Below are 25,593 nucleotides of genomic sequence, written 5' to 3'. Positions count from 1 at the left end.
GCTCAATTAGCCTAGGATACTTTGGTATCAAAAGTAGATTGCCGTATGTTTATTGCTCTGTAAGATTAAATACTACTTAAGGAAAATACTTAATTGGGCAGCTTGCCAAAGAACATTTAACTGAGTCCAAACCTGGAAGCATAACTTCCTGTACCGTTAACATGCTTTCTCTGCAGTGTTTTTGGTTTTTAATGTATCGTACCTCAAGTATAGAACGTCAGGCAAAAGTGTGGGCCTTTAAAACTTGTTTTGTTTTATTTAAGATATCTTGGTTTTAAAGTGATAATTTTCAAATTAGCATGACCAGTGACAATTTCTTTTGCATTTGGCAGCCGTGAGGGAGGCATTTGCAGATACACAAACCTCACAGGTAACAAATCTGGAATGGGCTGTGTAGACTGTGCTCAGACATGTAGGCAATGAATCCAAGTGATTTCAGACTTGTGTTACCTTATCAATTGAAATGCTGTAACTTACTCCGGATATTCCTGGTCTTTTTCAAAAGAAAGTAGTACAGCTGAAATTAAATAATCTTCATTAGTACTAAATGAGCTGGTTTCAGTTTGCGTGAAAGTATGGCTTCTTACCTCACAATAGCAAATTCCTAAAACTGTGGAAATCCCTAAGAACACAGCCTGTGATCACAGAGCAGTGCCATATGTGAAGACAGTACACTGCTACTGAATGAGTTTAAAATCCATCATTTTTTTGCCTTTCTGTAAAATATGTCTAATGTTTTGATATACTTTATGGACCCTAGGTAGTGCTAGGTTGTTTAAACTTAAAATAGCATTACTATCATTCGCTTCATTTGTGTCCCTTAGTTAGGATGTTGTGTTTGCTCAAAATATGAAAGTACAAATGTCTGAGAAGAGACCCACTTTTTAAATACTTTTTTTTACAATATCATCGTTGGTCTTGCCATTGCCTTTCTTTCCCATCTAGTTGGCAGTTTGGAGTAGGTATTACACTTGCAGGATACAAAACTAGAAAAATAAGTTTAAAATATATATAAATGTGCCATGGTGTATGTGCTGTTGAGTATTTACATCTCAAATTTTGTATGAATTTTAGAACTCTGTTTCAGGGTAATGGCTTGTATGCTACCTCTGTAAAACAGAATTTCTGTGGTTAGTAGGAACCCTAAGTAGAAAATTAAATGCGGTACTAACACAAGTGTCCTGTGCAAGTTCTTATTTAGCAATTCAGTGTGACCATCAGTAAGTAATTGGCCTGATAATTGATGGATCTAATAAAAAAACAAATTGGATTTAATGAGTTGTAGTATGAATGGGAACAGCTGGTGAATGTTTGCACCATTGACACCATTCTGAAAAGAACATGACTTCTGAATGTGAGTTACCTGTACTTTCATTTTGCACACTCAGTTTTCCATTGTATTTCCTAGAAGACAGTTCTTAACATGACTATAGTAATTATGGCCCCCCTCCCCACCCCAGCCTTCTGGCTGAAAAGATAATGTTGCCATGAATTCTTCAGTCTGCAATTTAGAAATTCAGATTAAATTTTTTCACCATTTTCTTTAACTAAAACCTTTTTGAAGTTCCTTTCACAGAAAATTCAGATTTCTCTGACTGGACTAGTAACTGCTAACCTGACAGATACTGAATTTACTGTTACTTCCCCATCAATATTCTTCATTTTATAAACAGGAAGTTTTATAAAGTAAAAAAAAAAATATTTTGTTTATAATATACTTTATTATAAACTCAAACATTAATTATATACATGTTTCATAGATACAGGGTAGCTGTAAAGTGCGTGTGTATATGTGTTTGAATTAGCTTGGATATTTTTTTCTTGTATTTCGTATAGTGAGTTTAAAATAAGTGGCCTGCGTTACATACAATCATTGAACTTACGTGGAGAGTGTCAGTTTTGGTGCAAGTGTTGCATTAAACTGTTTGGTGACTCAAATTTTTTTTTTTTTTTTGAAAGCTCATTCTATTGTAATGGTCACAATTTGCTACAAAGTCTCTCTGAATTTCTTATTGTTTTCAGTTGAAGACATAAGGCTCATTTAAATGGGAGTTCTCTCTAAAAAATTAATGACTCTAAAATAGTATGTTTATATTGTGGTTCGATAACCTATGCTCTGAATATTAATTTTTTGTAACTTTTTTCTGGCTATAGTATAGTTTAATTCTGGAATTCACACTCAAAAAATCTTAAGTTTCTGAAAACAAAATACAGGGGAGCAGATCCTGCAGACTGTGAATGCTGCAGACTCTGTTGGTTAATGGCCTGAACTTTTCATAATCTCATTGAATTGAGTTTCACACAGTGAAAGACTGAAACTACAAATGAGATTATTGTGATACCTTTGAGCTCAGTAATCAGAAGTCTGAAAAGTCATCAGTCATTTTAGGTTAATGGTTTTACTGCCCTATGTAATCGTAATATAAAAAGGTGCCTACTGTGTTACTTTCTTCCATTGAATAGTTGGTGTTCTAATTCTTTCAGATTCTTAAATACATTCTAGTTCTGTGTATAATTCAGCATAAATGCACTTTGATCACAGTTCTGCACATGAAGTCAGCGTCAAAGTGTAATATTACTACCTCCAAGAAACTGGAATTATTCATTCAAGTTACTGTTCAACATGACACAGCTTGGAAATGTTTAAAGCGTTACTGTTTTGTTAACACTTTACACATCCATAAAAGCTCGTATCTTCTTCCTGTGTGCACATGCATGGTATGTGTTTGTTCCAGGTGAAAAAATATTTCTGAATCCTTAAGTTTAGGCTTTTTTGACTATTTACCATTTAGAAAAATGGAATTTTCATTGCTTCATTTCTACGTTAGACTCTTCATTTAGCTATTAGCCTGTGTTTCTCCATTTTCCGCCCCTCCTTTTCCCCCTACATTTCTTTTGTGCTTGCAGTGTTTCTTAACCAGCGGCCTTCTTACCTGCTCCTACCGATTTCTTGTGCTCAATCTGCGTATCATTTCTTGTCTGCTTTAGGCTGACTATCCTCCGTCTTCTAATTTTAATGAACAGTGGGACCTTTTGTGTTGAGGGCAGCATAACTTGACACAGGTGTGAGATCAGTTGAAATAGTATATATTTAGGGAGAAAACTAAAAGTAGACTTCATTTTGGTTTCAGGTATCAGGTTTTGCTTCTTTAAAGTTCTGAACTTGAACAAGAGCTGGAAACAATATTGTTGATTTAAATGGAAGCAGGATTGGGCTTGGATTTCATATGTATACACACATACATGTTTAATTTTACAGAAAATATCACTTTAATGTTTAAAACATTTTATTTACAGGAAATGTTATGCAGTGAAAGTAACATGTATTCTAAAATAAAGGTTTAACTACCAAACTGTTGAATAAATACGTATATTTTTTTTTTTCTTTCTAGGCTTCTTAATCATTCTGTTTCAGTAAGCACAAGGAACAGGCCAAAGCAGCCAATGGAATCGGAAAAATGGTATTGATACACAGCGTTCAGTTTTTTAATTTATTTATAATTTGATTTTTATATTTTTTGTGTTGCTGCTGCCATCTTCTGTCAAGAGTTTTTAGCTCAAGATGAAATAGAAGCTGCACAGATAATCTGTTCTTTAGCTTCTTTCTTTCAGATTAAAAAAAATACCTGTCTTTTTGAGCTTTCAGGAAAGTTGATGTCATCAAGAAACTAATTTGTGGGTCTGATGATGGCAGCAATTCAGGTGCCCAAAGATGACCATTCAGTGATGTTTTAGATACCCGGTTCCAGTGCAGAAGGTCATGTCTGCCATAGGTAACAGTCCTGTGCAGATGTGTGGGATCCTGTGCTACATAAAATAGGACTGGGGCTGTGCTTAGGCATCTAAATTTTCCTCCCTGGCAGTCCTTTTGTGCTCTTAAGAGCTACTGGAAAAGTGTTGCTGGGAGTTTAGCCTACACAGCCTGCAAAACCTTTCCTGTTTGTGGAGGATGTATCAATGAGGAATCCGTTGTCCGCAGGAGCTGTAGTCTTACGCTCTTCTTTTTGAATTAAAAAAAACCACCACAAACAACAACAAATGAAAATACCCAGAACCTTCTCTTTAGGAAATTGGGAAACAACAGCTTCCCATTTCTGACTACATGGGTGAGAGAGAACTTACAAGTTTTCAGTCTTCCCTCCCTAAGGAATCCTGGAACAGTTCTTTTAATCACTTTGGTCAAGAAATAATCTATTTTAATTTTTAATCTAAAGCGAGCTTGCGGGCAGCTTCCTAACAAGAACTCAATTTGAATGGTGGCTTTTGTGATTTTTGTTAGCTCCATAGTCTTCTAAAATCTGCACCTTCAAAAGAACCTGTTACCTGCTTGTGTATGTATCTGCCATAGTTCGGCTGTGAATCTTGGAGAAAAAAGCCGTAAGTGCTGTTGGTGTTGCTAGAGAGCTCTCTACGGTTCAGGCACACATCAGGAAAACATTTACTCAAAGAGAAAAGGGTCACGGTGTAGATATTTCAATGCCATACATCCTATTTAGGCTATCTTCTGTCTTATTAGTATCTGTGGTTTAAAAAAGTTAATTGTGCATGTGTCCTGTGGTCATATGAACCATGCTACAACTACTGCTCATTTGCATTTGGAACTTTCTAGTCCTTGGGTTTTTAACGTACAGTGTCTGTTCTTGGAGGCGCTGTCACCTATTGTAGTGTACGCTGCATTAGGCCTTCATATCGCAGGGCAATCCAGAAAAGGTTAAATTTACTTCTCCCCATTCGTTAATGAAACGGAAACAGTTCTGAGACTTAAAACCAAAACAAACAAAAAACCCCACCCCTCAAAAACCCCCAGCCACCCCCCACTTCTAAATTTGAGGTGTGCACACAAGGTAAGGTAGATGTTGCAGGCTATTTGTGGTTTTATTGCACTGATACATAGAAACTGAAACCACGCAACAGCATAAGGAACATACAAGGAGATTAGAAACGACTGTCATATCCCCGAAGAATTTACACTTATAGAACATGTCATAGTTAATAGATACATATACATCAACAGCAAAATTCAGTTATTTATTGCAGCAGTATCTGCAGTTCTCAACTGGATTGCTTGGCAAGCTATTGGACATGATTCAGACAAATTTTCTGTGCCTAACCGCTTTAAAAAGTAGTGTGATTGGTTTGAGGCAAACTGAAAGAAAAAGAAAGGAAAAGTAATACGGAATAGCAGAAATTAAGTGCCTATTTGCTTTTCCTTTAGGATTTATTATAATTGCTCATGTTAGTTTCTTCTTGCATTCAGTCCCCAGCTGTAAGCCTTTTGGTATACTGCACAGCTTGCAAGTCAGCTGTCGGAATATGAATGAAGTAGTTGCTGGTAACATGATAGAAGTGAACTTAACAGAAAGATTTAGAAAGAAAAATTTGAAGTGACACTAAATCTAAACATTTTTCTTTTCCAGATAACTTTCAATCATCTCAGGCAGTCCATCTTCCAGAATGTATTTTTTGAGATTTTGCAGTTTCACTGTTCCATCTTAAAATGTTTTTCCTTTCCCTATTAGTTTAAGCTTCTACTTTGCTGTAGAAGAGCTAACAGTGAAAGGAAGCATGTCAGCCTTCCAAAAGTTTAAAAACGGATCTTCTGTCAGCTTTGAATAAAATGTTTCATTAGTTGCTTTGAGAAACAAAACAAAGTAAATGCAGTAGCAATCTCTAAGGATCAACATGCTTAAGAAAAAGCTTTATCTTAATAAAGTATGGTAGTGTGGAAGACCTACTGTCCACGTATGGTAAAGGAGAGTGAAATATGATTTGATATTGTAGTCACATGGATAATTTTTAGCCACATTGTGACATCCTTATAGAGGTAGCCAAAAAATACTGTAGCACTACAAGGAAGCTGCTGTTTTAAGCGTTCACTTTTTTGATATTTTTACAGTAACTTGCAAGGTTTTGAAGTACACAAAGTAGTAAATTTCATAATGCCTCTCATCTTAATTTTTAGTGTCTCAACAGATGAAGTGAATTCCCCGGTGTCTCCATACAGCTGGCAGGTAAATATAAAAATGTGTACGTGGTGGCTTCATATCTGCATGATTTTTTGTTTGGTTGAGTTTCGTATTTCTGGCAGAAAACTGTTATACATTCATATGGTTTCTTATACACATAGTTATTGTATGTATGTAATTGTGGTGGAAAACATAAACCCGAAGATCTTAAGCTTCAAGGTGATTTGACTTGTATGTAATGGAGGCTTTTTGTTTTAGGAGCATATGGTACAAGCTTTAAGATCCTGAAACTAATGACACAGAAGTTTTACTTACTTGGGTTTAGTATTTCTTTACATGTAAATTTTATCGCTTCACCATAATGTTCTTTTTGTAAAAATTTCAAAATGATTTGAATTATGTAGGCATTTCTTTCCCCATACCTCACTGAGAAGCTTGCACAACACAATAAAATTGCAGTGAAACTGTAGATACTACTTTTTTATTATTTTAGATTTTGATCCATTAGGTATTTACAATTGCTTTAAATGGCTTGGTATTCTCATATGAAGAAATAGTTGGAAATGCAGTTTTAGCCTTATGAAAAGGTCCCTTCAGATTGTCTGCTTTCAGTTTAGACATTCATACATATTCATTGTTATTTTGAGAATAAATCTACTTTAGCTGTCTCTTCAGAATACATTGCACAATACAATACTTTGGAAGAGAGATTTCTTTTACAGCTAGTTGATGTCTGTAATCTTTTAGATAGGAACAGCAGACGAGTACTTAAATTGTCTTGTTGCAGCCAATCTTTTCCTGTGCAGTGAGTATTTGAGTTGAGAAATTAGATATGCTAGTGGCTAACAGCACTTCTTTTTTTGAAGTTATTTATAGCAGCCTTAGGTGGCGTCCTAACATACCTGCAGATATTAGGCGTAGTGCAGAAAAGGATGTTACTTTATTAAGGATTGCTTCATAGATGCTTTTTTTTCTATGAAATAGAGTTTAGGGTTTGAAAGGAAAGAAGTGATTTCTACCAGAATCACTGTTAAGACCGGTAACACTTTTATGTCATAAAGCTAGATTATGAGAGGCACAAAAAATTCGTAATTGTAGTTCATAATAACTTGTGTTAATACATGCGAGGTATATTTACGTTTTACTTAAAAATATTTCTGAACCTTACAGCCACTGGAAAACCAGAAGGATTCAATGGATGAGCAGCGTTGGCCAGAAACACAGCCAGTGATTTGGCAGAATGAGGAAAGAAGGAGAAGTAAACAAATTAGAAAAGAGTATTTCAAGGTAATGAGGGGGTAGTGTGGGTGGGTGACACTTTTTTTTTTTTTTTTTTTAACAACAGTAGAAGAAACTATGTAACTAAGTAAAGGTAAGAGAACCTGAAGGGTTGTCAGGCTTTTACACGTGACCTGTAATGTTTTTATTTTTCAGTTAAGTATGTAGGGAATATGAGTGTGCTGGAAAATAGGAGGAAAAAAATCAACCAAAGACTTTGTTTATCCTTTAAATATAAGAAAGTAATTTACAGTTCAACCTGGTAAAGCCAGAAACTAATCTTCAGTCGTTGGTCCTTCCCCATCCATTGTGAGGGATTTATTTTTTTTGTACTGTAGTGCAAGGAAAATAGGCATTACCTTTTTGTGTAGCATGGTTATAACAATGATTTATGCATTTTCTCACTGCATTAGTTTGCATTTTAGAGAGGAAATCTTCTCTGTATTACTTTGCTGTAGTGTGTACCATTGGTCACCAGATGTCAGTGTGTGCTTATTGGAAACAGGTGAGTTACAGCAGCATTAGATAAAATTTGTATTTGGGTGCAGTGGAGAAATAGGAGAATTCTGACCAGTGCTAGGTTGAGTTAAAATTAAATTTGTCACTTAGGAAATTAGTTTCTTGGGTCTTTGCCATCAAACATCTTTATGAAATACTAGGGATCTCTAAAGAAATTACATTCTATGAAAAAACAGAGAATGCCATATAGCTCAGATACAAGTCCATAACTCTTCAGAATAAAAAAATAAGACAGACAGCTTCTATAGTGTATCCTCTTTCCAGGGTTTTCATCTCTAAATTAACTTTGCCCTGCAGCCTTTGCAGGGAAGGGGGGAAACATCCAAATCAAACAGAATTCAGACATTCACTCATTAAATAGCTGTGGGGTCAATACAGACAACTTGCATTGGTGATTCCTCGTAACTTTTAAGGACGTCTTTAAATGCTAATACAGATTTCAGTTTTGAGCTCTGTGATGGAAGGAAATACCTGAAATGACATTGCATACAGCTATAGACATACCTCGAAAGTGAATTAAGCAGGGTGTATCATTAACAAAAAATGCTGTATCACTGGTAATCATTTGCAAAAACAAGGCAATGAGCAAGTGAAGTCAAGTCTGTCTTCCATAGCAAACTGGGGAAAAAAACCCCATACCGCTGCTGTGTATTTTCACTGAATGAAAATACAATTCATATTGTGTCTATGTTTTCTTGTGTGAAAAACTCATTGAATAATCCTATCTGTGCTACCAAACGTTAGTATCTTAAGAATGCGTGCCAGATTACTGTGATAAGTCATTAGAACAGGGAAAATTTACTTGGTTCAGCATCCAGAAGTATTTATAGAGCATCTTTATTATACATATTGTATATTTTTTATTGTACCATTGTACTGTGCAGCAGAAGAGTACAAAAATGCCCGTGAGAATCAGAACTTTTCTTGTGGCATTGCACTGAAGTCTTGCTTGAAGCTGAAAACTTTGTTGCGTTAAATATGTAAAAAGAATCTTACCATTGAAGACAGTTTTATCAACCAAAATGACTTTTTCTTTATTCTTTGTTTTCCTCCAGAATAGCTTGTAGTCGTTTTGGATCCTACCTGCATCCAAGCTGAAATTCTTGTTAATGTATCCACAGTGGAAAAGAATTACTGGCTTGATGTGGTTGATTATGGTGGAAAAACTGTAACACAGAACTGGCCTGTATAAACAGAAGTCAGCAGCAGAGGACCGCAGGGCATAGAAAATTAGGCTTTGCCTTATCAGCTGCCAAAGTAATATATTCCTTTGTACCGCAAACATACAGGAAATAAACCCAAGAAGAGAAATATCCAATCTTGGATATATGTAATGGGTCTCTATCAGACCCCAGAACTACCTGTACTCTGTGCGTAGTTTAAAAAAATTAAATGACCACCAAAACCAAACAAACAAAATCTACAAAATCCCCACCAAAAGCCCTCAAAAGACAACCCCCCCAAAATTCCAAAAAATTAAAACAACAAAAGAATCCCACTGACCAACAACTGACACTTTATTCAGTTACTCATCAAAAGATGTGTTTAATTTGCACAGAAAATGGGTGGCAGTAGGATAGCTAACAAAAGCTGTTTGTCCTTTGCCTCAGTTTTCAAGAGAGATGCTGTTCACCATTGTCTGCATTGTTCAGCCTGTAGTTCAAAAGCTGTTGAAAATTCAGCTCTAAAAAGCAGTTTAATTTCACAGTCCAGCAGTGCTCCATTATAACTTTGAAGACAAATGTCTTCTATATAAATATATATATAAAAACTTATATATATCTATATATATAAACTAATAAATAAAACTCTTTAAAATAGAGCTATGTAAATTTGTGTGGTTATTAATATTAAAGAATATAGCTGCAAGTCAGGTTTTACTTCCTTTTTAAGACATTCTTTGAACTAAAACCTAAAAAGTACCCCTGAAAGTCAGATCTTTGAAGGAGAACCATCCTTCCAGTTCTAAAGTTAGTCTCAATTTAGCCTGTGTTATGGGTTATATGTCATAAGGATGGGTAGGCCAGCCATATACACCCAACACGCTTACCGGCGTGGTGTAGTGATGAATCTTTTTGATTCTAGCAGCATTTTCTTAAATACTACTTGTGTAAATTTCTTCCTTCAATCCCTCCTTTATTTCCTAACATTCTAGCATAGTGGGAAGCGGGACAGTGATGAAGGCAGTATGCATCAAATCAGACAAACCCGTGGAAGAAGTGCTGGTCTTAAATAGAAAAGATGTGATCAGGTTGTGAAGTTGTGAAGAAAATACTGATATTTTTTTTTTTTTTTTTAATTTGATTTTTTACTATGTCAGGTCAACCAGTGTAATTAGTCTTAAAGTTACACATAAACATTGTAAACTTTCACAGGCTGCATAATTTTTTCTAGCAAGCAATGCTTCAGGGTAGCAGTTAAGACCTTTTCATGTGGATCAACTGTCACGTGCAGTCAGTTCATATTGTAGAAGTATTTAGTTTTAAAATGCTCTTATCTCATCCACATAATGAAGATCTTGACTAGCTTATGAACTAGATACTCCTTTTCTGGTTTGTTTCTTTTTTGCTCCTTTTTGATTTTGTAACATTTTTTTTTTCTCAGCAGCTTCACCAGTAATAAGTAACATCTGAGTGATATCAAGCCATTTAGTTCAAATGAAAACCATACTTCCATTTTAAAGTAATAATTGTGTGTGTTTTGCAGTATAAGTCTTCCAGAAAGAGTTCAAGTGGAAATGAAAACGATGAGGTGAGAAATAGTAACTGTGTAAAATATTTAAGAAAACATTTTATTCATTTGCTTTTTATGAACATCTCCGAGCCGCAGTCACAAAACAGAAGAATGTTGCCTGAGTTGAGTCCATGCAAACAAACTTTGTATTCCAAAGCCATAAAAGAAATAAGTAATATACTCCTTTATTTGAAAGAAGTCATCAAGATTGTACTGGGGAAAAGTAGGACATTTACTTGCTTCTGTAATAGGAAAGTTAATTCACATATCAAGCCGATGTAATGTAAAAGTCATATTCGACATAAACAGTGAACGGTGTTTCCTTGATTTATGTGTTTTTAAATTTAGCTGCTGCCAGTTTGTCACTCACTTGACAAATGTTGCATGTCTCATGTAGTGTGTATTCATAATTTCATGTTTCTTCTTAAGTCATAATTTTCGTTTTTATAATTTCATCTCTTTGGTTTCTTTTTAGCAAGACAGTGATAATACTAATGTGTCCCCACAGTCTCCTGTGTCGTCTGAGGTACAAGTTTGTGGTTTTGTTTTTCATTCAACAAACACTTCTTCGTACACATTACTTGTCAGCAGATTTTCCATACAGATGTGAAGCTGTTAATTTCCTTTGAAGCTGCAATTAGAAATATTTCATCATAATAAAAATTTAAAAATAGATAAAAACTAGAGACAGATATTACAACTTGCTTTACCTTTGTAACTGCCGGATCTCTCCTAGATTTCTTCTTCTTGACTTGTGTGTAGAAAGGTGCATTGCTTTCCGAATAAAAATAGCTAATAAAACAAAAATCAAAATTGCCATATTTTCTAAGTGTCCCCTATGTGCCAGCCAAAGGATTTTAAGTAAAGCTTGTGGTTTAGTATTTTATATAACCCAAAGTTATGGACACTTCTTAGGGAGATTCATCCTTTACAATTCTGGCTGTTGCCTCTGTGGTGCAGCTGCGCAGCTTCGTTCCCTGGTTACGTTCCTTTGTAAGGAATGGCCACGTAGTCTCACTGTGGCTGAGCTACACTACTGAGGTCTGAATAAAACACACAAAAGTGTCTTTAACATTTCTATCTTGTGTCAATAAGGAACCTGAGGGAGCATAACAAGAACATCTCCTGAGTAAAATGAGTTGGAATAAGGGTATCTCATGTACATACCAAATTACTGAGTGCACCTCTCTTTTTAGATGGTGAAATGAGGAAAAACCTGAGCTTCATAATTGAAAGTAAACATTTCTTAAGAAATGTTTTGATGCTTAGTATTGGGAGGATTAACTGCATTTGCTTGCAGCTGGCTTGGAACTCTGTTCACAGAATGGTTTGCAGTAGTTTGAAATGGTTTAGAGTAGATTTTAGTTAGTTTGGTGCTGCTTTCCTTCCTCAGTAAGAGAAATTTATCTGCATGTAATGATTACATTCATTCTTTTTATTTTTTTGATACTGTCCTCTTCAAAAGAGTGTGTTACAGTTAAGATGGACTCAGTTTTCTTGAGCAACAACAATTTAAACACTTACCTTGATGGGAACAAAAGTTAATTCTTTCAATGCATGGAAGAAAATTGACTTTATCTCTTTTAACAGGATTATGAAAGGACAGATAGTAACACTCATGGTCCATTTGGTCTCAAACCAAGGTCAGGTAAGCTGCTGTTCTAACTTAGCATGATAGAACAAATGTTTATTTCCTGGGCTGAAATACGCAGTAAGGATAGCAGATGCATGAATTAAAATGAGATGGCACAGTATAGCAATCCACCCAGTGTACTTACCACAAGGATAGTACTGGGAAAGGCAGACAGCTGCTTTGACAAATAATTGAAAGTTCTCCAAGTTGCACAGTGATTTATTTTTTTTTTTTTTTATTCCCCACCCAATATTTATTTCTTGCATATTTATTCACCGTCAATGAACAGGGAAACAGCATGCAGTTTTGCTGAAGACCTGATGGCTGTGGCAGGAGGTTTTTGAAAGAAGTAGATTTTTGTACCTTGTCCTATGAAAGGGTGCTTTGAGCAGAGCTTTGCCAGGTATTTTATGGCTTAGTGCTTTGTTGCACCCTGGCTCTTCTGAGGAGGGTATGGCAGTCTTGGAAAGTTGTATTGTCTAACGCAAACTTTTGGTCCTCTGGATTCTAGGTACAAATAATAACAGCCTTTTTTGCAGTTACAGTATTTATTTGCAAATGCCTATGTGAATATTGGGTGTCAACTGCAAAACATAGTTTGCAAAAGCCACTTGTGCAGTCCCTTTTCCGGTTAATATTATTCTCTGTTTTTAAGGGAACAGTCTTCATGCAGATTCATTAATGCTCTCAGCTCTTCAGGTTTTTTTTTTTCGGTGTTTGTTGTAGCAAAGCTTGACCTCCTTAATACTACCTGGGAGCCCTCAGTAGCAGAGTATGCCTGACTGAGGTCATGCAAGTGGTTTCTTCAGGGCCATTGAGTAACTTGAGATGTGTAAGCAGTTCTGTGAATTTCTGTGCCAGAGATAGTTAGGTTAGCTGCATGTACCAGGTCATGCCTGGCTGTGATCATTTAGAGGCTTCTGAGTTATCGATGTCCTCGGTAGGTGCATCTGCATCAGGAAGGTGCAGATTTGATAGGAGGAAGCAGGCAGGCTTGTAGTCGGTTTTTTTTCTGTATACAAACCACATACTCAATGTATAAAATCAGAGCAGTGATTTCAAGAGTATCTATAAAATTTCTGTTACTTTTCATTGTTACGTGTCTTACTAAAATCCAAACTGCTAAAAACAATACAGAAAGTTCTAAAGGTGTAAGTACTGATTTTTTTCTTTTTTTTTTTTAAATTTTGCTCCAAATGCATGGGGTAAAATACTTAAGGATACAGTGGTATTGCTACAGAATCTTTTATTTGCAAGTGTTCTACAAAATAATAGAATTCTTATTTGAAGGCTTTCTGACCATGAAGAATAGTAAAGTGAATGTAATGATTTAACAGACCTCACTTTCTAAAGAACTCTGCACTGCTAGATGAGACATTTCATATTTTTCAGTTAGTTGTTTAATAAGTGATCATCATGTCGCTGCATATGCACACCTGACACATGCATGTATGTGTGTATATATATATTTTAAGTGTTTCATTGTAAGTTATATCAGTGAGTTCTATCCCTTTTTTAGTCTTCATAAAGACTTTATATTTTAATTAAAAGTAAAACACGATGAAAATACGTTCAAAGCTAGATTGCAAGATATGCTTGGGAAAAGTGTAAATAGAGTAGTAGATCTCAAACAGATATTTGAATATTGATATCAATTCTGTCTCCTTATTTTGTAGTTACCCATTTGCACTTAAGTAAGATGAACTGTGTATTTTATTTGAAAGGTAACTTTCATAGACAGCATCTTTTACATCAGCATACTTTAAATATATTTGTTCTGAAAAGTTCTGCAGCTTTTTTCCTGTTTTTATCCTTGGGGGTAGATTTTTAGTTGTTGCATTTTTTTAATCTGGATTGTGAAAACTAACTCCACTAATGTTTAATAGCTTTCAGTCGTGCATCGCGCCAGGACTATGGTGCAGTGGATCCTGGATTTACAATGAGGAGGAAAATGGAGCATTTAAGGGAAGAAAGGGAGCAAATAAGGCAGCTTCGCAATGTATGTACCATTATTTACTCTGTGGATGCAGTGCATTTAGTTTGCTTTGTACCACAATTTAAACTGTTATTATAAAATCATTGCAGTTGTACAACAGCTTCTTGGTAGTGATATTTCTTCTTAAGGAATTTCATCTAACAGGCTACACTGCTACTATTTTTGGTCCATCCAAAATACCGCCAGGAACGAAATGGTTTTTTAGCTGAAAAATGAAATTAGAAATTAAATGTTTTTAGGTTTCTGAGGTTTTAGGTTTTTTTAGGGAGACAGTAATTCTGCTTATGTATGCTGCTATTTGACCTGAGATTGGAAGTAGCCTACTTGAAGCAGCTGCTGACCATAGCCTTCTGAATAGCCAAATGCTTTTTGATCATAGAAGGTTGTTGCAAATTATACAACAGTGAATGGGTTCTAATTTCAGACTTCAGTAGTTTTTCTGTGTAGTTCTGTTCGCAAGATATTTAACAGTTAATTGTAAATTGTAGGAGCTCTGCTTTTCAGAGCAGGACTAATTTGGGGTGTGACTTCAATGAAGGCTGTTTCTGTCTGGTTCATTTCCTGAAACAGTGAAGGCTTGGTGCTGGAGTGGAAGAAACTATTCCCCGCCTCCCTTTTCAGTTTTGTAACACAAATGTGGGCACTTCTTGGCCACCCTCTCCTCAGCTATTTAGCTGTCATCTCCACAAATGAAATAGCCATCCCCAAAGTGGTTGTGTTCCCTTTTTTCTTTCCTCCTCCTCCTAGTAAAATTGTATGATTTCAACCCACAAAATCTGCACGCTAACAGCTAATGAGATATTTGGGCTAAACGTTTCTGTCCTTAAATTCTGTGCTTTCCTATTATGAGTAATGAGTTCACTGTATGGCTTTTGAGAGCTATGTATCAGGGTCGTTGTTGACTGAATGTCTTTATGTAGTTGCGTAATTAAAAACAAGACAAAGGGAATGGAAGGTTAATGATATAAAGAGGAAAGAGTATTTGTACTCGGTACTTTTATTTACTTAAGTATTAAAATGTCCCTTGTAAACGAATGTTTTAAAATACCCTGGATTTAAAATAGAAATTAGATAAGGTTGAAAGTAACATACTTATGAACTTTTTAATAGAATCTTGAATCAAGGTTAAAAGTAATTTTGCCAGATGACATTGGAGCAGCATTGATGGATGGAGTAGTTCTTTGCCACTTAGCCAATCACATAAGGCCACGTTCTGTTGCCAGCATTCACGTACCATCGCCAGCAGTGGTAAGTCATTTGTCTTACTTCTGTTGCATCTTATGTAAAAACAACATTTTGACGTTCAGTACTAAAACACCATGAATCGTGTTTACCATATTAATGGGCTACATTCCTCACCTCAGTTTTTATGCAAGAACATTGCATTAAACAAGGCTCAGAAGTTTAGTTTAAGAGTTATTTTCATATACTGAGTCTTCACAAAATTTGTTTTGTTTTTTTAGCAACTGTAACTGAATTTGCATCAGAAATACACAATCCTTCATGAATGTATGGTGAAGATCTAACATTCTGTCTTTACAGCCTAAACTCAGTATGGCAAAGTGCCGAAGAAATGTTGAAAACTTTCTTGATGCTTGTAAAAAACTGGGCGTTCCACAGGTATACTAATTGCTTTATTGACTTACTGTTAAGAACCACAGAAAATGTCAGCAAATACTGAAGTTCGTTTGGGGGTGGGTGGATTAATTCAGGGAGGAATAGTGATTTCGGAGCAAATACTGATCAGGGAAGTTGAAGATCTGAAAAGATGTCCCATTTCTGACCTGTGGCTTGAACTTGAGGAAGTTACTTTTTTTATGGGTTTCTAGTTGGTTCCTTACAGTAAAAAATAATACTGACCTCCTTGTAAAATAAATTATCATCTAAACAAAAGAACTGATGCAAGAGGATGATGTAATATTTGAAAGTCTTGAGTATAGCGGCTTGCTTTGGCATGAATTTCAGTGCTTGCCTAGGGAAAATCCTGCAATTACAGAAATATGTAGCCTGATCAGCTGTCTTTTTTTGGCACAGCCAGAGTTGCAGCCCATTATTCAGGCTTCTGTTGCCCAAGTTCATCCTCTTACTGCCCTGTGTGAGGGGGGAAAAAACCTAAAGATAAGTAATTTCCTGAGTATTACAAGAGAAAAAACTCTCTTAACCCTTTGTAGTGGAACAAGAATATTAGTTCATGGATTTAAAAGCCTGGGATACTGCTCTGCCACAGCTTCTATCTAGTGTAGAGCCACAGGCCATTCAGAAATTAGAGATGCTAAGATTTACCTTCTGAATTACATATAATGCCAGCTAGCAGTTGGGAAGGTTGTCCAGCTTGTGCTGAATTTTGAAACTGAAAGATTACTTTCTTGGGGAGTGGCTCATTACTGAGGACCCAGTCTATCAGCACTTCCAAATTTTCCCAAGGGAAAAATGGCTAATAAGCCTATAAAACAAGCTAATGGGGAAGTAGGCCACTGAGCCAACAGTGCCCATCAGCCTGTTTTTCTTGCTCTGCTTATGAAAAGAAACAGTCTTTGGCTTTATGAAATAATCAGTCTTTTAAGCATCTTCTGATGCTGTCATAGTTTTAATGCTTTCAACAGATCGTAGCTATAATTAGTTTCTGACCATTCTGTTCTGTAGACTACCACATGTGAAATTTAAGGCCAAAGACATTTTCCATGCAAGTGTCATGTAATGATGTATGTGTGACTTCAGAGACAGTTTTGCATTTGTTACCTGCCTTGGGGGAAAAAAAAATGAATGAAACTTAATTCGCATACTGCTTTATTTTGCAGGAGAGACTTTGCTTGCCTCATCACATTCTGGAGGAAAGGGGTCTGGTGAAGGTTGGTCTCACAGTTCAAGCTCTGCTTGAATTGCCTACATTGAAAGTATCTCAGCTTTCCTCCATGTGACATGACTTCTTGGAAGCTAGACAACTTAACCGTTCTGTTAATTTGGATTGCTCTGAGGCAGTTCAGCTTCCTACATGGGAACACCCAAGCCATCAGAAACTACTATCTGTCCAGATGCTGTAGACAGCCTTACTTTGGAGTTGTACGTGAAAACCTTGGAGTCAGCTGACAGTTAAAAGAACATAATTATTCTTTTTTTCTTTTGTAATTGGATGCACAAAGAGATTGTGGTAGCATCAGGTTCTCTTTCCAGTTAAGTTAAAAGCTGCCATTTAACATCTTGCAGTGTTACAGTTAAATGCTGGATTTCTTATCCTATGTTGAAAATGTCGTTTGAATTATTTTGGAAGTACAAAGCACGCACACGCATACCCACGCCCACACCCCCCCCCCCCACTCCATAATCTTTCAAGTCAATAATTTGATTTAAAGGTAAGACAGAAATGTAGCGATGGTATGATGGTAAAAATGCGAGCAACTGATCACGTGTAATTCATTTTCACTCTCTCAGAAAGCTTAATATTTGTGTTCTTTATTTTTTGCACTCCTGATTGTAACTTACACACTTCTAACATTGCCAGTATTTAGTCTGAGTGTATGGTGACTACACAAAACAGTATACAATGGGAAAAAGACACATTTTATTGAGTTTTTTCCAGTCTTCTAGGTTGGTGCCAAATATTTTTTTCATGTACTGTAGATTGTTTACATGTGAAGTGCCTGTGTAATTGATAACTCTTAATAGTCTTAAACATTTTTGAAATTTCTTTGTTTAAAATAGATAAAATGGAGATTTTTAAATATTTTAATAGGTTTTTGTAAAATCAGTATGTGAAGATTTAAGTAATACTTCACATTTTTGATGTTGGGTGTTTTAAGTTTGTTGTACAACTTGGTTATTTTCTTGTCTAATTATTAGAAAATACTGTAAATACTTTTTATTTATGATACTTAATTTGATAATACCTACCTAATCACTTTTGGTTTAATGTATTGTTGGACAAAATATAGTTGTCTACTTTTCTTCGTTTGGGACAAACAAATGTACATGGTGAGTAAGACATGAGGACTAGTGATGCATACAGAATAATGTAGGACATTTTGATAAAACTGCCAGAATCTCAGGTTTACGCTGTGACTTTCAGGATTTTGTGTAATATTGCTCCTGATCTCACATTACATTTTTACAACAGGTATATCCATAATTTATTTGGGAAATATCAGTGTTTATCTTTTTAGTGTTTACGCGATTTATTGTGTAATTTACACAAGTGTGGCATAGCACACAAATCAGTTTGTACAAATGTCACTGTGCTGAGACATTAGACTTTTCTGGATAAATGTGAAAAAGAAAAATTTCCACTGTGGTGGTTTTTTGAAACTTCTGAGTTTATGTATTTGTTTGCTTCTGCACAAATTCTCGATGTTTTGAGAACATTCTGAAACCATACACAGTTGAGTTCTTCTCTAAACAAATTGCAAATAATTTCATGACTTTAGTAAAAAAAAATCTGTTTGCATTAGTTTGTTCTTCATGAATAGGCAGCTCAATTAAAAAAAGAGTTCTGGATATGTTTGCCAAGTGTGTAACAAGATTTGATTTTGTTCTTTCCAATTGATCAAGACCCCATGTAATATAATTCATAAAAGAATGGGGGAGGGGTATTGTTTATACCTTCCTTCATTTACTATAGTCCTTAAAATCAACAGCTGAGAGGAAAAATAACCCTTTTCTGGTAAGATTTTTTTTTAAAGGTACATTATTTTTAAATCCATTGAAACAAGCTGATTCATGTGTAACAGTTATAACCTGCTATTGTTTATAGTGTTTTCTTAAAATTCAGCTCATGGAGAGGCTGGTGTAAAGCTTAATTTGCAGTCCTAGGTACAAATCTTATGCTACATTAATATGTGTTTAAGGAAATTGGATTGCTTTGACCTTTGAAAAATACCATATTTCAAATCTAACTTTTTAAAATCATTCACATATAATTTAACAACTTCAATCCCTATTTTTCATTAAATTCAGTATCTGATAAGTCATGCTAAGACTAAAATGAAAAAGTAATGTCATTCATTAAGCGGAATGCTTGGTGTCCGCTACACTTGAGGAACTCAACCATTCAAAAAGAGTAAGTCGTTGTCTTTCAATTCCTTGCTGTGGTACTCAAAACAACAAAGGTCTGTTTCAGTGTGTTAGTCATAGAATTGCTAACTAGATTGTCACTTTTGGCTACCTGGCTTAAATTGATCTGCACTGCTCTTTCATTGTCATATTTAAATATGTTTTCTGATCTTAAAGTAACCTTTTTCCTACTAAACTAAATTTACCAAGTTATATCGCAGTGCTAGCATTAAGAATTCCCTTGATGATAGCATGCCAGATGCTTACCAGGGTATTTTTAAAGCTTATTTCTTAAGTAACTTGAAAACTGGATGTGAAACTGATGTACTCATTTTAAACTGTATCATTGAGTTGAAAACTAGTAATTCTTTTTTTTTTTTTAATACTCTCAAGTTCTTCCTTACACACCTACTAGAAACAGTCTTGCTTTGTTATTCATTGGAAATTATTATGGCCACCTTCATGGGAAGGATAATCGTGATTCTTACAGGACTTCCTTTTTAGCATTGAAAAGATTAATGGCCTTCAAGTATCCTTACGAGCAATCTGGGAAAAAGTCCACTGTGCCTGGATGAGTATTTTCTCATCCTTCTTTAGCTGTTTTTACAAATAACAATAATAATGTAAAGCCTTGCTAAAACTGGCTGTTCCCATCATGATCTTTGTAGGAGCAACTGCAAAAAAAAAATGCTAAATATTCTGAATTTTAAGTTTTAATTTTAAAGCAGCCTGTGGAAAATTGTTGCTGTCTTTGCTGTACAAGAATTTGCCGGCTGTCCCCTTTCTCCCTTTCCATTTGATTCCCAGCATTTTCTTACTTGTTCACAGATCTAATGACTTCACGTTGCTCATTACTGTGTGCCATATTCCTCCTTCCTCTTTACTTTTTTTTTAAGAAATTGGTTCAGTGGCATTGGGGCACTGCTGTGATTCCAGAATCCCTGCTGCCAACATCCAAGTATGTGTGGGATATCCTTTTCCCATTTTGTTGAGGATGCAGTGTCAATACTTGGTACAGCTGACAGGACGGTTAAAAACAGAGGCCTGCCCAATTCCTGTTGCAGTTGTTCAGCTTTTACTTTGGAGGTGAAGAAAAGGCAACATTAAAAGCTTTAGGAAACTGCATTGTTTGCCTAGTAAATTGGAGTTAATAGGGTGCTTTTGTTATTTGTGAATGCTATACAAAGTTACTGCAATAACATGGTCTGAACTGTAAATTAGTGTGAATCGGCATACTGACAGGGCTCCTGCCTTGGTGTGTGTGGGTTTTGTGTTTTTTTTTTTATTTATGTCATTGTAATGTAGTGTGTCATACATGAATGATCGTTCATTTAAGCAATAATGTCCCAGATATTGTGAAATCTTAAAACAGTGGCATTAAAATAGTTGTAATGTGTGGACTTCCCACACAGTATCTCAGAAATACTTCACGTCTGTTATATAATACTGGTAAAGCAGCGCGCTATCTGGGGCACTGCTGGGGGTGCAGAAAACCATCTCTACCGATGTGTCTGGAGGATTTCCAAAATACCACCAAGAACTAAAATGATCATAAAATACAGAGGAGTAAGTTGGAAATAATGAGTAACTACGACATGAATCATCGTAATTTCTGGGTAAATACCTAGTCTCACTGAAGTCAGTGCAGGTTTTGCTCTTGACTTTGACTTTGTTTCACCTTTTGATTTATGGAACATCTGAGCTGGAAACCATAGCAATCTTGGCTTAAACCGGTTTGTCACCAGCAAGGCTTTAGTGTCAGATCTTTTACTAAAAACAGTGTTCTCTGGTAAGACGAGGGAAGCTGTAAAGTACTACACAGATTTATTTTTTTAATACAAATTTTCTGATGTGCCATATACAGTATTAAGACTAGGAAAAATTAGTTTGAAGCACAGCTTTCAGACTAGGGGGAGGTGTATCACCTCAATGAAATTGCAGGTGGGGATTATCAGCAGTTACTGCAGTTAAAAACTTTATTTCAAATACCATTTAGTGGCAGTCTTGTCAGGTTTTGACATTAATCTGTAGCCAAATTCAAACAAAAAAAAAATGAAAAGGCATCTGTTTTCACAAGAACTGAGTTTCTGTGTGTCTTCTCAGTATTGGAGAGAGACAAAGGTCTGGCACTTGTTTCTGCTGATTCCTTAAGTGCTTGTGTGGAAGGTAGCTGTTGCATCTAACACAGCTGCAGTCTGCCTGTTTTTCTTGGCATCGGTCTGTATTGGCAGAGATAAAGCACACTTAATAATTCAGCTGATTCCAACTGAAAGCACCTGGTGGGAGTTTTCAGCCCTTTCTGAAGATAGGAGATGACTTTGTATTGGTAAATCAAATTTCTCTTTCCTCCCTAAGTCAAGCTAATGTATGTGTGTGTTGAAAGAGGTACATGATATTAAACAGTGACTTCTACTTGAAAAACAAAAGCAGATACATGAAACTCCACCCCAACACACGCAAAACCGGAATTAAGACCAAGAATGGGAAAGGCAATGTATAGTTGTCCAAGGAGAGGGTGCTCTGAGTTGATTTCACGTTGAATCACTTCACAATGAAAAGCCTTGAGATTCAGTAGAGAAAGAAAGAGATGTTCTGTAGCTATTTCATGCTGAGGAAGGTGGATCATGAAGTACAGGGAGCTTTCCGTAGAGGTTAAAATAACAAGAAATTCGGCATCTTTGTTTTCCTGAGGACTATATGTTTTGGATAGCTCTTTCCCAGTGCTGCAGAAAGCATTGCCCATCCCGGGCCCTGGGCAGGGTGCCCAGGTGGTGCCTTTTGCACCCTCTGGCTTTGTAATGAGATTGCCCCGGGGGGTGCAACTTCTAAAGGAAACTTCATGCTGCTGTGTCCTCCAGCATAAGCTGCAGAAGTCTTCTAAATAGATGTTTTCAATCTGTGTAAAAACACTACAGAAAGTGCTGACTTTACTAGAGGGTAATAGTTAAGTAGATTCACCAGTAATTAACTTCCACTGGCAAAGAATGATGGCATGAGGCAGAGGAAGGTTTCTCTAGGAACCGCGGAACTTCACTGACGGAATATTACACCGTGACACTTAGCAGGTTATTGTGTTACTTGTCCTTTCACGTGAGTGAATCAAAACAGTAGTACTGTTTCTTTTTCCATACACAGCGCACTGTGGCGTATGCGTAATTCATTTACAAATGGAGGGAAAGGCAAACTATTTTTTAATCAAGAATTGTATGGCACAGATATTTTTGGTAAAATAAATATGAAGGTAAAAATTACTCTCTTTCTGTGAGAAATTTTCTGCTGGTCTTGACTACTAAAATAGAGAACATAGGTGATTAACCGAACTGTAGTTTAAACTTGCCACAGCACAGGAGTAGTTCTGACTCCTGTGTGTCTTATATAATAAAATGCCCCTTTGCTTTATTTTTCTTCCAAGTATCTCACATAGTACAGCTCTGACAACATGTCTCGAAATAGTGGTTATATGCAATATTTGTTCCCTCATTGATTTTGACTTTCTAATTTTTTTAACACGTGAGGCAAAGGGAGGCAAAATTGCTATAAGCTACCTGATTAATTTCTAGGGAAGAAATACAAGTTTTTATAAAACTGACATAAGCAGACACTCTTGGTTTGAGTGTTTTATAGCCAAGTACTTTTTCAAAGAAGATTTTTTTTAATGTGTTTTTCCATACACATTTTAGAATCCTACTCTTAAACAAAACCAAAAAGTCTTTCCAGGGCTACTTTAGTATATTAGCAAATGTTAAAGGAGAAGAATAGCTCAAACTGACAGTAAATTTAATTGTTTTGGGGAACTTTCCCTTTGGGCAGTGTTAGGTTTAATGTTGTACACAATCATCCTACAATCATTCTAAGGGTTTTTTCCAACCTAGAAGATTCTACGAGCATGTGAATTCAGCGAGACTGGAATTTCCCTCAGTAGTTTTGTAACTGAGCTATAACGTGAAGTCAGCCACTTAAATAGAATTCTCGGCACTGAGGAGCCTGTCACTTCTTTCAAAATTGTGTGAAATAAGGCAAACAACTTTTTGATTCCTTTTTAATTCCCCTGCCCCCCCCCCCCCCGTAGTTTTATGAAGGCAGATTGTGAAATAGGAATATTTGGAAGTAGTAGGATTTTTGGTTGCTTCATTTTTGAGTATGAGTGAACCAGTGTGATCTCTCCAGAATTGCTGTATCAGTTTAGGGTTAGGTCGTGCCACTCACGGCATGGGAACGCCCGTTGTTCAGTATTAATGTGCTTTCTGGAGCATGTGCAAGACTGTGCTCTTCACATGCAAACGTTAATACGATTGTGTTTACTGAATCCATATGTTACATCAAGCGTTGTTGCAACTGTGGGAATTCCTAACTGCAACTGTTCGTGTCTGTTGCGCTAGTAGGTAACACAAGGCTTTGAGGGGCATGCGCAGGCATTGCAAAAGGGTTTGGTGGATTACGCTGGGAGTAACGTGAATGTGTTTTACTCTTACGTAATGCCTAGAACAAGGAAAATATGATTGCTTTATGGTTATCATTCAGTTATTTTATTTTGTAACTCGTGATTATGAAACTCAGAAAATGCAATGTAACTAAACGATCGGTATGTAAATGTGTGCAGGACATGGCAGAAGTAATTCTGAGGCACAGCTGGAGAGTGATAATTTTAAAATAGATGCTTAAATTGTGTATATACTTGCAAGTTCTTTGGTAGTGCATTACAATTCATTTTGCATTTCATGTTCTTGTAAAGTGTATCTTCCACATTTTTGAAGATTGTCGTCTTGTATAATACGGTATTAAGTCTTTTTTTCAGGACTTCCATTATTGCTGGAGCTTCCAACATAACATGTTTCTTTTGAAAAATGTTCCTACTGTTATTTTTTTGTAAATAGTTTTTTTGTATTAAACTTGCATGGATAAAACCCACATTTCCAAACCCAGTGTACATACTCTGTGTATAAAATACAAACTGTTTAATAATTTTCATGTAGTCAAGTTATTCAATTTGATTTCACTTCACGTTTTACATGTTCGTAGTAAATAATGAGAATTTGTTGTATGTTCTTTCAAATATCTGTTGCCGTTTTGATAGAGAAGTGACCTGCCTCATTACATATCGGGAAATACGTTATTTTGTAGTTACAAACAAAAGAAATGTTAACTCTTATTCCAGGGAAATGCAGGACACTTCTACATACAGAGTGTATTAGGGCTTCAGTTTCGACCAACAGGGACAGCAGCGGTAGGAGTACATGAAGATAAAGATGCCTTCACTTGTAGCAGCATCTTTATATATTTACACACTTTCCTGTCTTACGGTGTGAAAAACACCCAGTGTCTTACAGCATATGCATCAGACCGACATAGTTGTTTTGGATCTTGCTAATAATGAGCTTAATCCAGTATGGAAACTCCTGCTGACAGAGGTGATCTGCTTCCCTTCTGTTCCATGGGTTGGATCTGGTAATAGCACAGGTCACCTTCTGTGTGGTTTGCGATCATGAATTGCTAGATCCAGCACTAAGGAAACAAAACTGCCAGGTTTTGGACCTGTAGTTAAGTTAGATTATTCAAACAGGTTGAAATAGAGTTCTGTATGATGAAATTAATTTTTACCTTAAGTTCTTCCTCTTTATTTAAAGATCTGGATGAATTATTAGACCTGAATATTGAAAATACTCTTTTGAGAGATGTTTTTCCCTGTGAAGCTTTTCATTCTGCACCTGCACGCATCCAGCTGTTCTTTGTTTCTTGATAAAGCACAATTTGGGGTTATAAAGCAGGAATTAAGGAACAGCATTACAAAGGAAGTGAAAACCATCCCCTGACAAAGGCATCTAAACAGTTGGAACTTTTTTTGCAGTTATTAATGAGGAGTTTGTGGTTAAAGTTCTGTGAGTCTGTTGTTCAGTTTCCAGCTATAAAGAAGACTCTTTTCTTATGAAAGGGCCTTTCGGGTCTACAGGGGGAATGATACCATGCGGAGGCCTCTGTTCCAGGCTGGACTCCGTGAACCATGAGATTCCTGTCTGTCCCTGGTCATCTTCATGGGGAAGGTCACTGTTGAATAAGGAAAGTGTGTTAAGGAAAAAAAAAAATAATATCAGCGGTTTCCACATGAGATGTATTGAGAGAATGTAAAATTGATGAAGCTTTGCAATGTAATTTTGCAATGTAATTTTTTTTTTTAAGCTTGGTTTGATTAGGATGCCACAAATAAGTATGCTACTTTTATATTTAATCGGCTGTGGATAATATGGCTCGGACATGGACGAGTCATGAGGTGTTAAAAGTTTTGTAAATGGCAGGCTCCAGCTCATAAACAAAATGTAAATAATTTACAAAATCCTGCCTTAATGAAGGTGTCTTGCTGGCAGGCTGCATCGATTCCAGCAGGATTTGAGAACTAATGGGACGGAATACATTTTATAGATCTTAATCGC

The 25,593-nt window shown here is 36.0% G+C and overlaps 1 protein-coding gene across 2 annotated transcripts in view; it reads left to right on the top strand.

Moving 5' to 3' along the window:
- Nucleotides 1–24,136, top strand: part of LRCH2 (leucine rich repeats and calponin homology domain containing 2) — a 53,440-nt gene extending 29,304 nt beyond the window's left edge. For both annotated transcript variants that reach the window (XM_055727362.1, XM_055727363.1), the window contains 10 exons: nt 3,393–3,461; nt 5,963–6,011; nt 7,137–7,253; nt 10,470–10,514; nt 10,972–11,022; nt 12,087–12,144; nt 14,016–14,128; nt 15,236–15,373; nt 15,668–15,745; nt 16,924–24,136. In XM_055727362.1, the coding sequence (XP_055583337.1) occupies nt 3,393–3,461; nt 5,963–6,011; nt 7,137–7,253; nt 10,470–10,514; nt 10,972–11,022; nt 12,087–12,144; nt 14,016–14,128; nt 15,236–15,373; nt 15,668–15,745; nt 16,924–17,043 (838 nt within the window). In that variant the 3' untranslated portion in view covers nt 17,044–24,136. The remainder of the gene's footprint in view (nt 1–3,392; nt 3,462–5,962; nt 6,012–7,136; nt 7,254–10,469; nt 10,515–10,971; nt 11,023–12,086; nt 12,145–14,015; nt 14,129–15,235; nt 15,374–15,667; nt 15,746–16,923) is intronic.
- Nucleotides 24,137–25,593: the final 1,457 nt, after the last annotated feature.

This window comes from Falco cherrug, chromosome 15 (assembly GCF_023634085.1).
Source record: "Falco cherrug isolate bFalChe1 chromosome 15, bFalChe1.pri, whole genome shotgun sequence".
NCBI lineage: Eukaryota > Metazoa > Chordata > Aves > Falconiformes > Falconidae > Falco > Falco cherrug.
Note: the sequence above shows the minus strand (reverse complement) of the source record. Positions and strands in the feature narration are given on the sequence as shown.